Source organism: Otolemur garnettii, unplaced genomic scaffold (assembly GCF_000181295.1).
Source record: "Otolemur garnettii isolate 467f Iridium unplaced genomic scaffold, OtoGar3 scaffold00318, whole genome shotgun sequence".
NCBI lineage: Eukaryota > Metazoa > Chordata > Mammalia > Primates > Galagidae > Otolemur > Otolemur garnettii.
Window position 1 is genome coordinate 246,561 of NW_003852713.1, and position 14,536 is coordinate 261,096.

The following is a 14,536-nucleotide window of genomic DNA, read 5'->3' on the forward strand; positions in this document are numbered from 1 at the left end:
TATGTGGCTAGCACTGTAACCACTGTGCTACAAGTGCCGAGCCACTCTTAAGTTCTGAAAACTGGTAAATGAACAACTACATACCCCCAGGAGAAATAAAGAAAGTTAAATTCAAGAAGAAGGGATGAGGGAAGGAGGAGAATATAGGAGGAAAGATGGGGGTGTTGATGAGCTCTCACCTAACAGGCACAATGTAGGGGTATATGGCATACCTCCTGAAGGGCTTAACTATAACCTGGACTTTATCTAACAAATGCAAACAATGTATCCTAATTGTTTATACCCTTATATCGATCTGAAATTTAAAAAAAAAAGAAGAGGCATAGGTATTAATCTCAATGGTGAAGAAATTTCAACTTAATAAACTTCTTAAATATTGGAGAAGTTTATCCCCAGCTAGATGGCTGACTAGAGAAGCTTTTACCAGAGTTTCCAGTCCCGAAGGGAAAAAATTGGACTGAATCAAACTCAGAGCAGTTGACACTAACGGGTCAATTGCAAGGAGAAGAAATCAAGGTGTGAGACTAACCTAAGACATGAAAGAAGAAGGAAGAGAACAGGGAACACCTATGGAGTGAAGAGACTGAAGAATCCTGGTATTAAACAAAGGGGTTAAAGGGGGGCCCCTTCCTCCTCTCAGGGGCTTTCTGCATGGAACAATTAAATGGGACTTCTCAGGCCATAGGAGATAGCCATGAAACACAAGTTTTCCTGCACCTAGAAATTTCCAGCCCCAGGGCTGCATCCCACGTGACAGAAAAGTGAACAGACTTTGTCTTTGCTGCCTTGAGCCCATAATTAATCCCTGACACTCTGTGGTCACTCAACAGACTTCCCCCTGTAGAGGCCAGCCTCCCAGCTCTCTGGTAATTGGAGCGATAGCCCAGGAAATCTGGAGGGTCTGTCCCATCCTCAGGCACCAGAAAGGCAAAAGAATTCTGACCAGACCCACTGGGGAGCCAAGGATCATAAAGACAACTTTCTCCCTCACCAGAACTGGCTGGATTCTTGATTGACCACAGATGAAGGGAGGCAGGTTCTGCCCTCCTAACAAGTCTGATGGGATCTCTGAGGCTCCACTGCAGTGAATGTTCTGGTGAACTGAATGTGCTCTGACTTGCTAATGAGAGGAAATTGTATTTGGCTGCAATGATTTGGTGGAGTGGAGTTCCTCCTAGATGTCTCTTACTCCAGGAAAGACCTTTTTTCCTGCCTGCTAGAGTGGCACTGCCTGGTGTCTGTGCCTGGTGGGCCTCTCCTAGTGGTTCAGCCTGAATCCCCTTCCCCCAGCCAACTTGGAGAGAGACAGGCCTAGCCTCAGCAAACCTACCTTTGGAAGGTCCAGGAAGTGGATTGATATAGGACATGGTTCCCCTCCTCCAGCCACAGGTGAGGATTGCAGTGTTTTTCAGTCAGTGGAGGCCAGCACTCCACTGACTGAAAGGCCCAGGTGCTTTGAATTTGTTTGCATGAGTGGTGTTTGGGCTGTGGTGTTGGTGAAATAGGGTGGGAGCAGTTGTGTGGTCCAAGGATTCTCCACGCCTAGTTGAGATGAAGTGTTTTATCTCAAGAGATAAAACTAAAAGAGGAGCCACATTGGTTCAAACTTTTACAGCAGGGACTTTGGAAAATTATGAGGCTCCTTTAAACTCAGTTGAGGGCTGTCTGATACTAAGACAGAAGCAGATTGTGAGCTAACCTAGGAGCACCTGGTGGTCTGTCTCCAAATACTACCCCACCTAACATGGAGAAAGTAAGGCCAGCCTTTGAGAATCTCATGCTACAGTCCTGAAAGGAAGCTTTGGAAGCTGTATATGGGAAAGGTCACAGATATATACTCTAAATAATTTCATAGGTTAGAAGTAAAGGGGTGGTGAGACCCATATCTGGAACTGATTTTAATGCCCCCAGTTTTAATTTTAGTTTTAGTTGCCAAACAGGTCTCTGGGGTGCTAAGGGTTTCCGATTAGATTATGTCTCAGATTATTTAGTGACAACTTATTATCTAAACTTAAGAAACTATAATTTAAAAATATGCTGAAAATACACATGAGCAGGAACCAGCAGAAGAATTCTGGCAACATGGAAGATCAAAGTGGATCAACTTCTCCAAGAGATTGTACAGGAGATACCACAGAAAATACCATCCATAGAAAAATTGCTGAAATGTCTGAAATAGAATTCAAAATATGGATGGCAAATAAGGTGGATGGAATTGAGAAGATGGAAAACGGAAAAAGCAAACCAAAAAGTAATACAAAAATTGTCTCAAGAAATTAGTGAAATTAAAGACAAAGTCACAAAATATCTGGACATAATTTTGAAAGATACAGCAGTGTTTAGAGAATTGAAAGAGGCTTCAAAACACAATAGAGAGCCTCAATAACAGAACATAGAGAAGAAATAATTTCAGAAATGGAAGATAAGACTTTTGAACTAATTCAGTCATTCAAGCAGGCTGAAAAAAAGAGAACAAAAACAGAATATTTCCTGAAACAGTTATGGGATTACTTCAAAATAATGAACATCCAAATTATAGAAATTCCAAAGAAGAGGAAGGCCCTAAAAGCACTTGATGTTCTACTTTAAGACATGGTGGAGAATTTCACAAGCATGGCGAGAGATACAGAAACTAAGATAGTAGATAGTTTCAGAACCTCAGCACGACTCAATCCAAACAAAGCATCTCCTAGACACATTGTAATAACATTGCCAAAGTCAGTATGAAAGAGAATATCCTGCAAGTAGCCTTGATAAGTAGATAAGAAGTCTTACCTACAAAGGGAAAATATTGGTATGACTGCAGATCTGTCAGCCGAACCTTTTAAATCCAGGAGAGTATAGTTATTCATTGTCCTCTAATCTTCAACAAAACAATTTTCACTCCAGGATCCTGTATCCTGGTAAATTGAGTTTAATTTGTGATGGAGAAATTGATTATTTTACTGACATGCAAATGTTGAGGAAATTTGCCACAACTAGACCAGCTCTACAGGAAGTACTGAAACCTTTTCTTCACACTGATCACAACATTCCATCACCAAAGTAAACACAACCAGAAATTGAGGAACAAAGCCTATCTTCCACAATGGCTCAAGAGATAAAACTAAACACCAGACCTCCACAAAACCAGATGAACGAAACTCCACCATACCTATCAGTTCTCTGAATAAATGCAAATGGTGTGAATTCCCCACTAAAGAAGCATTGGCTAGTTGACTGAATACAAAAGCTCAAATCCAAAATCTGCTGTCTCCAAGAGACATACCTAACCTCTAGTGATAAAACAAGACTAAGGGTGAAGGGATAGAAAATAATATTTTAGGCAAATGGAAACCAGAGCAAAGCAGGGCTTGCAATCCTATTTGTATTTACAATTAGATTTAAATCATCAAAATGAGGAAAGACAGGACGGACACCACATACTAGTTAAGGGAAGCATACGACATGAAGAGATTTCAATAATTGACATCTATGCACCCAAGCTAAATGTATCTTGATACATAAATCATAAATGATCTGAACAATATGACATCTTCCGGATCCGTAATAGTTGGTGATTTCAACACCTCTATGATGATACTGGATAGCTTTTCCAAGCAGAAACTAAACAAAGAAGTAATGGACTTAGACAGCACTATGACAAATGGACTTAACAGATGTACAAAGAACATTTCATTCTAATGAAACTAGTGCACCCTCTTAATAGCCCATGGATCATCCTCTACAATTCATAATATCTTAGGGCACAAATCCAACCTCAACAAATTTAAAACAACAGGAATTATTCTTTATATCTTCTCAGACCATCATGGAATAATAGTTGAACTCAAGGGCAGCGTCTGTGGCTCAAAGGAGTAGGGCACCGGCCCCATATGCCAGAGGTGGAAGGTTCAAACCCAGCCCTGGCCAAAAACTACAAAAAAAAAAAAAAAAAAAGTTGAACTCAACACAAACAGAAATCCTCATACCTGCATAACATCATGGAAACTAAATAAACTTAATCTGAACAACAGCTGGGTTAAGGACAAGATTAAAAAAGAAATCACTAGATTTTTTTGAACAAATAATAATGAAGCCATAAGACAAATTTATAGCATTAGATGCCTTCATCCAGTAAGCAGAAATATAACAAGTCAACAACATAATGGACCATCTCAAGCAACTGTAAAAGGAAGAACAATCCAACTCCCATCCTAGCAGAAGAAAACCAAAATCAGAGCAAAATTAAATGAAATTGAGAACACAAGAACCACTGGGAATATCAACAAAAAGATGGTTCTTTGAAGAGATTAATAAAATCAATAAACCTTTGGCCAGACTAAGCAAAAATAAAAATTGTAAGATCTCTAATAACCTCAATCAGAAAGAAAAAAGGGAAAATAACAACAGATGCCAGAGAAATAATCTCTAATTACTACAAAATGTCTATGCCCAGAAACTTGGCAATGTAGAGGAAATGGACCAATACCTGGAAGACTTAAGTGGGAGAGATAGATCTCTTGAATAGACCAATATCAGCCACCAAAATTGAAGAAACTATAAAGAAGATTCAAACAGCAACGACAACAAAGCCCTGTACCAGATATCAACTATAAAAAGTTTTCCAAAAAAGGTAAATCCATGGACCAGATGGTTTTATACTAGAATTCTACCAGACATTCATAGAAGAACTAGTACCTACATTGCATAACCTATTCCAAAACAGAGAAGGAAGTAATTTTCCCCAACTCATTCTGTGAAGCAAATAGCACCATGACTCTAAAACCAGGAAAGGATCCAACACAAAAGGAAAACTAGATCAGTGTCATTAAAGAATATTGATGCAGGTCAGAGGTGGAAGCTCATATCTGCAATCCTAGCACTCTGCGAGATTGATGCAGGTGAACCGCTTAAGCTCATGAGTTTGAGAGCAGCCTGAATAAGAGTGAGACCCAGTCTCTCCTAAAGATGAAAAACTGAGGCAAGATGATAAGTTGTACCCAAAAGTTTGAGGTTTCTGTAATCTATAATGCCATAGAACTCTACCCAGGGCAACAGAGTGAAACTCCTCTCAAAAAATAAAAGAAAACTGATGTAAAAGTATTCCATAAGATCCTAGCAAAATAATTTATCATATAAAGAAAATAAAAAAACAAACCATATGATTCTCTTGATGCAGAAAAGGCTTTTGACAATATCCAGCATCATTTTCTAAAAAGAACACTTAAGAAAATAGGTATAGATGGGACATTTTTTAAACTGATAGAAGCCATCTACAATAAACCCACAGCCAATATTCATATTAAATAGTGTAAAACTGAAAGGATTTCCAATCAGAACTAGAACTAGACAGGGATGCCCACCATCTTCACTGCTATTCAGTATAATGCTGAAAGCCCTCACCAGTGCAATAAGGCAAGAGAAGGAGATCAAGGGGACAGTAGAGGTCAAACTTTGCTCTTCATGGGTGGCATGATATTATACCTGGAAAATCCTAGGAGTTCAACTACAAAGCTCTTAGAAGTTATCACAAAATATAGTAATGTCTTGGAATACAAAATCAGTGTCCACAAATCAGTAGCCTTCATATATGCCAATAACAGTCAAACTGAGAACCAAATTGAAGATAGTACCCTTCACTGTAGCTCCAAAGAAAATGAAATGTCTATTAATATAGCTAACAAAGGATTTAAAGGATCTCTATAAAGAGAACTATGAAACTCTGAGAAAATATATAGCAGAAGACATTAAGAAATGGAAGAACATACTATGCTTGTGGCTGGAAAGAATCAACATTATTAAAATGTCCATACTACCCAAAGTAATCTACAGATTAAATGCAATCCCCATTAGAGCAGCAGTGTCATAGTTTGAAGAAGTTGAAGAAATAGTACTTTGTAACGTATGGAACCAGAAAAACTTGAATAGCTAATACAATTTTAAGAAATATAAAAAAAACCTGGGTGCATCACATTACTAGACTTTATAGTACAAGTCTATAGTGATGAAACCAGCATTATATTGCCATAAAAATAGAGAAATTCTACAGGTCTATCTATTGAATAGACCCCAAAAAAGACCAAAAAATAGACCAAAATTGAAGAAACTATAAAGAAGATTCAAACAGCAACGACAACAAAGCCCTGTACCAGATATCAACTATAAAAAGTTTTCCAAAAAAAGTAAATCCATGGACCAGATGGTTTTGTACTAGAATTCTACCAGACATTCAAAGAAGAAGTAGTACCTACATTGCATAACCTATTCCAAAACAGAGAAGGAAGTAATCTTCCCCAACTCATCTGGGGAATCTGTAGAATAGAATACAGAACTTAGAGATGAATCCAGTCACATATCACCATCTGATCTTTGATAAACGAAACCAAAACATGGACTGGGGAAAAGAATCTTTATTTAATAAATGGTACTTGGAGAACTGGTTAACCCATATAGAAGACTGTAACTGAATCAACACTTCTCACTATTGACAAAAATTGACTTTCACTGCATAAAAGATAAAAATTTAAAGCATGAAACAATAAAAATTCTTGAGGAAAATATGGTGACAACTCTTAAGCTATTTGGCCTGGGAAAAGGTTTTATGAAGAACTGGTGGCAATTGCAGCAACACCAAAAATAAATAAGTGGGACTTGATCAAGCTAAAAAGTTTCTGCACAACTAAGGGTACCATAACTAAAGCAAACAGCCTTCAGAATAGGAGAGGATGTTTGAATGCTATAAATCTGATAAAGAGCTAGTAACTATGGAGTCTAAAGAGAACTCAAATTAATCAACAAGAACAGAGCAAACAACTCTACTTATAAGTGGGAAAGAGACTTGAACAGAAACTTTTCTTAAAATGATGGACAAATGGCCAACAAACAGAAAATGTTCATGGTCCCTAATCATCAGGCAAATTGAAATCAAAACCACTCTAAGATATCACTATCACCTATACTCCACTGACATTAGCCCACGTCATGAAATCCTAAATCTGCAATACTGAAATGGTTATGGAGAGAAGGTAACACTTTTTCCCTGCTGGTGTCATTGCAAATTAATTCAACCTCTGTGGAAAGATGTATAAAGAACTGTCAAAGTACTAAAAGTGGACCTTTCATTTGATCCCCTAATTTCATTACTATGTATTTAGCCAGAACAAAAATCATTTTACCCCAAGGACAGTTGCACTAGTTTTTCAATTGCTCAATTCACTATTTCAAAAACGTGGAATCAATCTAAGTGCTCATCAACCCATGAATAGGTTAACAATCTGTGGTATGTGAATACCATGGAGTACTATTCAGCCATAAGAAAAGATGGTGACATTACACCTTTTCTATTTGCCTGGATGGAGCTGAACCTCATTCTTAGTGAAGTATCACACAAATGGGGAAAAAGTATCTAATGTACTCAATACTGATATTAAAGCAATATATAAACAGCTACATGCCTACACAAAAGAAAGAATACAAGTATAGTCTAGCAAAGGGGTAGGTAAAGGGGGGGTAAGAGGGAGGTTGATTGGCTGGATGAAAAGCTCAATTACAACTTGAAGTTTACCTTATAAGTGAGAACAATATAACCTAAATATATGTACCCTCATATCAATCTGAAATAAAATTGGAGAAGTCTTTGTAACATGATTTTTAACATGAATTTACATATAATGTCATTTTATTTTCATAGTCAAATTCAAGTCCTAACCCACTTTCTATCCTAGTCACTGTCCAAGCATGTTAAATTCAGTATGAGTTTTTTTGAAAATGAAATGTGGTTAGTGATTAAGCATCTTAAGTAGTGAATTGATGCATAATGCTATAAGAATATTTAACAGAAAAGAACTTCTTATATTGTTATAATTTTACATTCTTTAATCATTTTTCTCATTTCTTCTCTAGCAAATTGGCCGCCTCTTTCCAAAGTATGGAAGTCAGGAACTCTAACTTTGCTGCTTTCATAGACATATTTACATCCAACACTTATGTGATGGTTGTGATGTCTGATCCATCTATTCGTAAGTTTAAATTTAGCTGACATAGGTACAAAGCTACATATTTAAGCAATTGGCCTAGAGATAGTACTTTATGTTGTTAAAAGCTATTTTATGGTGGGTATAGTTGCACAACAACATGAAAGTTCTTAATACTACTGAACTTTATGTTTAAAAATGCCAATTTTTTGTTATATATATTTTATCACATTAAAAAATAGTACTAGTAATAAATAGTTTTTATTTATAGACCTATATTTTGAAGCTTAAAAATAATTTGGTCTTCGGGGTATTATGTCTTTCTTCATGGATACTTCCAAAAGCAAGTTACTAAATCCAGGTATTTTAAAGAAAAGAGAATAAAATTCATGATTTATTTTTCATATAATATATATATTTAAACATCAATACAGTCTGAACCCTAAACTATTAAATGCCAAAGCATTTTTTTGACATTGAATATACCTGTCTGCCAGATTTCCGTATTTCTGTTATGAGCATGAAGCAAAGTGTTTGGCACTTACTGTAATAGCCATGGCTATCCAACCATTGAAATGTAGGTTCTTGGAATATTTTTAGGATCTTTCCAGATGTTTAAAGTATCTCCATCCACTGGATTTTCTACTTTACATTATTGAAATACAACATAAGATCATGGGTTTTATACTATTAGCTCCAAACCAAAAGATTTTGGGAATTTATTTTGAAAATTTTATGTTTAGAATACTAACAAATATTCTGCTTATTTAGAAAAATTAAATCTTTGTAACTTGGGACTTTCTATATGTTCTCTGTGACATACATTGAGGGATTTAGCTCTCTTATGTTTATTTGGTTTTACTAGTTAGGCATTCTTTTGAGACCTCATATTTATTTTGTTGATGTCTCCCCACCCACACCCTCAGCTTCTGCAGCTACTCTGATCAACATCCGCAATGCCAGGAAACATTTTGAAAAGCTGGAAAGAGTGGATGGACCAAAGCAGTGTCTTCTCATGCGTTAGACAATGCAGAATATTGTTTTACACAAGAAAAACACTTTTTAAAATCTTAATGTTATGTTCACGTATGTAGGCTCTGAAGTGTTACGATGCTTACCATTTGTGTATTTCTTCATGTATTTCTTCTCTGCTTCCCAGTCCTAGTGTTTAACCTTGAGTGCTATTTGCTTAAATAGCTGTTGAATAGTTAGAAGATGAATTGTTCATGAAATTGGTATACCGTAAAAGTAAATGACGTGTTAAGTGTTCTGATAACAAGATTCTAGTAATGCTTAGGTATTATGATGACCTGGTTCTAACAGTTGTGTATGCAAATGCCTTTCTCAGCATTATTTTGTGTTCCTTATCAGATAGTAAGTAATCTGTTAGTGGAGTATTTACTGTTTCTCAGCATGCATTAAAAATATTCCTTAACTTCAATGGTAAATAAACTTTTGTTGTTAGGGATTTCAATGTCTCTTTTTCTTTTCCTTGTTTCTTTAACTTTATCCTCATAAAGAGCAAAGAAATTTCATAATTGTGCTAGATAAAGAGGATCTATTGGTTGAAAAGAGTATAAAATAAACTTGGAAGGATGGAACAAGATTATAGCTAAATTCTAGGCAGAAGAGTTTATATATGAGACATCTAAATGTGATAAAAAAGATGGAAAATATTGTAGGTTTTTTGAGCAGGGGAATTTTGTGAAAGCAATCTTGAACTAACATTAACCTATGGACTGACCAATGGCAGTTGGGAAAGCCCTGACAGTAATTCAGGCCTCGAGTATATTAAAAGTCTGTTTCAGGATTCAGCTGGATAGGAATGAAAAAAACATGGAGGAAAAAACAATACATAGAACTGAGTTTCAGAAGTGGTTAATTTTATATATTCCAGAACACCTAGTCAAGCAGAATTAAAATCCTTTTTAAGCCAAGAATTGTATTTAACTTTATCTCATAAGGAAAAAGTAAAACACTGTGGACTAAGAAATGGAGTTTGATAACACTAACTAGTGTTACTCAAAGTCCTAACTTAAGTTTACCTTGACAGCATAACAACACAAAAACATTTAGGGAAAAGTATAGCACAGTAGACTCATCTCATTTCTCCTGTCTCCTTATCATAAAGAAATGTATTCTAGACCACCAGTCTTATACCTTCTGCTATCTTAGTTTGTTATTCCCAGTTGAGGGATAAGTAGAATTTTCACTGAGCAGCAAAGAACATAGTTTTTGAGTACCCTACATTATGCAGACAAAACATCTCAATTCTTAAAAGAATTTCATAATACAAAATTATGAGCAGGGGAACTTCTGTGGGAGAGGGATTTTAAGTGTATGTTCCAGATTATTTGTCCTATTAACATCTAGGAAAATTAAAAGAGCAAATGAACAGGAGTCTATTATAGTATGAGTCATAATTTGGCATGGTCTCCTTATCTTCAATATCTGGGGTGGGATAGGATATTATGAAAAGTTACATTGATTTCCAAATAAACATAGTGCTACCTTTAGTTGAGTAATTACTAAGTGTCAGGTTGTAAGTGCTTCATAAAGATTATATCATTTAATATTCAAAAGAACCCTTTGATGTAAGTACTGTCACTATCTCCATTTTTCAGATAAGGAAACTGGGCTCAGAGAGGATAAGAAACTTGCCTACAGTTATTGTGGTATTGATGAAGCTCAGATTTGAATTTAGGTAGTCTAATTACAGAGCTTTGGGTACTTAACCTTAACCTGGAAATTATATGGCCTTCCTGAATTTAAGGGCCCTTTCAGGTGAAAACTACAAGAAACACCCTGGCATGGTACCTGGCTGTGCAAAGAGGAAGGCAAACACGTGAATTTGTCTTATTCCTGCTTTCCATAACAGGTAATGTAGAACAGAGTCAACAGTAAAATGAAACAAAACCCTCCAGCTTGAAAGATTTAGGTGAAAATTAAGCAGTTTTTAAAATTTATTTACAGATTTTTCCTCTGAATTTGGCTACTGTGAGTATTCAACACATATTATGTGTCAGACACTGCCTCTACTTTTCAATTTAGAAAAAGGCAGAAAGCATGTAAAATTTTTATGTCTCTCATAGCAATGCTTGGCATAGGCAAGTTTATGGTTCCTCACTCAAATTCTTGACTCACCTTTATAAAGGAGGAAAGTTGTCAGGGCCCTCCTGTACTCCTCTCTAATGAATTTTCTGACCTCACTGATTTAGTCAAGATATTTGACAAAACAAAGGCCTTGTATTTATGTAGCTTATACTCTAGTAAGGGGAAACAGACAGTAACCATTGAAATGACCATACTATATTAAGGGTGGTAACTGCTTTAAAGAAATTTAAAATAATGAAGCATGAAAGCATTGGAATAGACAGAACAGCTTCTTTCAGAGATCTCTGCATTCTAATTTCTCGGTCTGTGAATACATGACACATAGCAATGAGGAATTAAGGTTGCAGATGAAATTAAGACTACAAATAAGTTGCCTTTATGATTGTCCTGTACTATTAAAGTAGATCAGTATAATCACAAGGGTTTTATAAATGTGGAAAAAGGAGGCAAGAGAGTCAGTGTTAGAATGACTTTCTGTGAGACTTAACACACTGTTCCTGCCTATTTATTTCTTTATTATTTGTTATTTTTATTATTTGGGATTCATTGAGAGTACAAAGACTTAAGTTACACTGATTGTGTTTGATAAAGTCCCTTTTATATTATAATGGTGTCCTGCCTCCATGAGGTGTGCCATACACTGTGACTTCCTATCCTTCTCCCTTCTCCCCTCTTCTGTTCCCACTTTCCACTACTCCCCCCCAACTTTGTATTAGATCATCTACTGCCTACATATTAGAATTGAGTACATTGGATTCTTCTCTATTCTTGTGATGCTTTAGTAAGAAAAATGCCTTCCACCTCAATCCTGGTTAACAGAAAACATGGAAAGTCTCTGTCTTTTTAATGGCTGAATAGTATTCCATGGTATACATATACCACAGCTTATTAATCCATTTCTGGGTTGGTGGGCATTTAGGTTGTTACCACATTTTGGTGATTGTAAATTGAGCTGTGATAAACAGTCTAGTGCAAATGTCCTTATCATAAAATGATTTTTATTCTTCTGGATAGATGCTTAGTAATGGGACTGCAGGATCAAATGAGATGTCTAATTTGACTTCTTTAAGGATTCCCTAGACATCCTTCCAAAAGGTTGTATTAGTTTGCAGTCCCAGTGTTCCCTTTTCTCCACACCCACACCAGCATCTGCAGCTTTGAGACTTTGTGATATGGGCCATTCTCACTGGGGTTAGGTGGTATCTCAGGATGGTTTTGATTTGCATTTCTCTGATGATTAAAGAAAATGAGCATTTTTCAAATATTTGTTAGCCATTCTTCTGTCTTCGTCAGAAAAGGTTCTGTTCATATCTCTTGCCCAGGGGTAGATGGGGACATTTACTCTTTTCTTGTTGTTGTTGCTTAATTTGTGTTCTCTGTAGATTATAGTTATCAACCCTTTGTCAGATTCATACCCTGCACATATTTTTTCCCATTCTGAAGTTTGTATTTTAGCTTTACTTGTATCCTTAGCTGTGCAGAAGCTTTTCAGTTTAATTAAGTCCCATTTGTTAATTTTTGTTGTTGCAATGGCTGCTGAAGTCTTTTGTCATAAAACCTTTCCCCAGTCCAACATCATGAGGAGCTTTCTCCACACTTTCTTCTATGATTTTTATTGTTTTATTTTGTAGATTTAAGTATTTTATCCATCTTAAGTCAATTTATTTAAGTGGTAAAAGATGTGGGTTGAGTTTCAGTCTTTTACATGGGGTTATCCAATTCTTCCAGCACCATTTGTTGAATAGGGAATCTTTTCCTCACTGTGTGCTTTTGTTTGTTTTATCAAAGATCAGATGCCAAGTAGAGACAGGTTTCAACTCTTAATTTTCTTTTCTGTTACATATGTCTATGTCTCTATTTTTGTACCACTACCATGTTGTTTTGTTTACTGTGAACTTGTAATATAGCCTGATGTCTGGAAGGGTGATGCCTCTGACTTTGTTTTTATTACTAAGAATAGGCTTAGCTATACAGGTTTTTTTCTGGTTCCATAAAACACAAAGTACTATTTTTTCCAGTTCCTCAAATTATGATGTTGGTATTTTAAGGGGGATTGCATTGCATGTGTAGATTGCTTTGGGGTAGAATGTTGGTGCCCTCTGTGGTACCCCATTACCCTGCTAATAAAAACAGCCGGGACATGGAAGGTACATGCCTGCAAGAGGTGGGCTTCCCGTTTGTTTTTTGAAAGCCCTGAGAAACCTCTCTCTTGGCCTTTTATTGAAGACTGATGCAACAGGAGTCAGGGCCCATGTGCTAAGATCACATGTTTAATGGTTGTTAAGTGCTCTTTCTGCCCAGGCTCAACTCCCATCCTGTTACCCTATGAATGTTACAGAATATAATGCTTGCTTGCTAACGAATCTCTTTAATGCTTGCAGCTGCTTGAGGGCTTGTCTTCAGGGTGCAAAAGATCTCCATGCTAGCTAGGAGATTGTCTTGCCCCTAGTTCCTTCTTCAAGAGCCAGTGGCTGCTTCTATAAGCCTGGTGCTCAGTTTCCTGCATGCCCCCCCTTTTTTTGTTTAAGGTATTCTTGTACAGGGTAAGGAAGAGACCTGCAGTTGTCTGTTTTGTCTGTTATTAGTGAGTAGCTAGCTCTCCTTTTGGCAAAGTTGAATAAAAAGCACAAAATAATAAAGTTATTCCAACAAAACCAATTAGGACTTTCAAAGAAGAAAAAGAAGGAGTAGCCACACTTTTGCCAGTGTTTAGAACTTCTATTCTGGTGACAGATTATACTCTTAAGGGTGAGAGTACTGGGGATTGTTTCCATATAGGTTCAACAAATGAAATTCTCTCACCTTTGTCACTGTTAGTGGAACTATTGCCAGGAACAAGAAGTTTACTGGTGTGGACTTAACTCGCATATCAACCACCTCAAAATATGGCTGCTTTTGTTCGTGATCTTATAGCCCAGAGGTTGCATGCTGAGCTCACCCGGGCTTAGAGAATGGGGGTTTCCCTAAAGGGTAGAATCTTGTATCAAACCTTCTCTGAACAGAAGCTCCAACTGTCATTGGGAATAGGATTCTGACTGCTCCAAACTACTTCCTGCTGAAACTGGATGATGATATGGGGGGCAGTTAGAGTTTCCTCAGAGGAGGTTGATCCAGGTTTCACAGTGAATAAGAACAATAGTTTCGTTGAAATGTGTTTTGATAGTTTGTATCTTATAAGGAGTTTTTTTTCTAATTTGCAAAATATACAGATCTAGAGTTGGTCTTAGCATTTTCTTTTCTTTCTTTTTTATTAAAAAATAGCTGTGTACATTAATGCAAACATGGGGTACAATGTAGTGTGTTCATATACAATATGAAATATTTTCATCAAACTGGTTAACATAGACTTTGTGTCATTTACTTATTGTGTTAAAACATTTATACTCTAGTTCTAGAAAAATTCACTTGTACCCTTGTTAGACAGACCATATAGGTGATCTTTCCAGTCACCCTCCCTCCACCCATCC

At 36.5% G+C, this 14,536-nt stretch overlaps 1 protein-coding gene across 5 annotated transcripts in view; it reads left to right on the plus strand.

The window, feature by feature from the left end:
• The window catches only part of LOC100959731 (ras-related GTP-binding protein B), a 40,696-nt gene extending 31,273 nt beyond the window's left edge, over window positions 1-9,423 (plus strand). For all 5 annotated transcript variants that reach the window (XM_003803508.1, XM_003803507.1, XM_023509040.1 and 2 more), the window contains 2 exons: window positions 7,885-8,000; window positions 8,882-9,423. In XM_003803508.1, the coding sequence (XP_003803556.1) occupies window positions 7,885-8,000; window positions 8,882-8,979 (214 nt within the window). In that variant the 3' untranslated portion in view covers window positions 8,980-9,423. The remainder of the gene's footprint in view (window positions 1-7,884; window positions 8,001-8,881) is intronic.
• The last annotated feature ends 5,113 nt before the right edge of the window (window positions 9,424-14,536 follow it).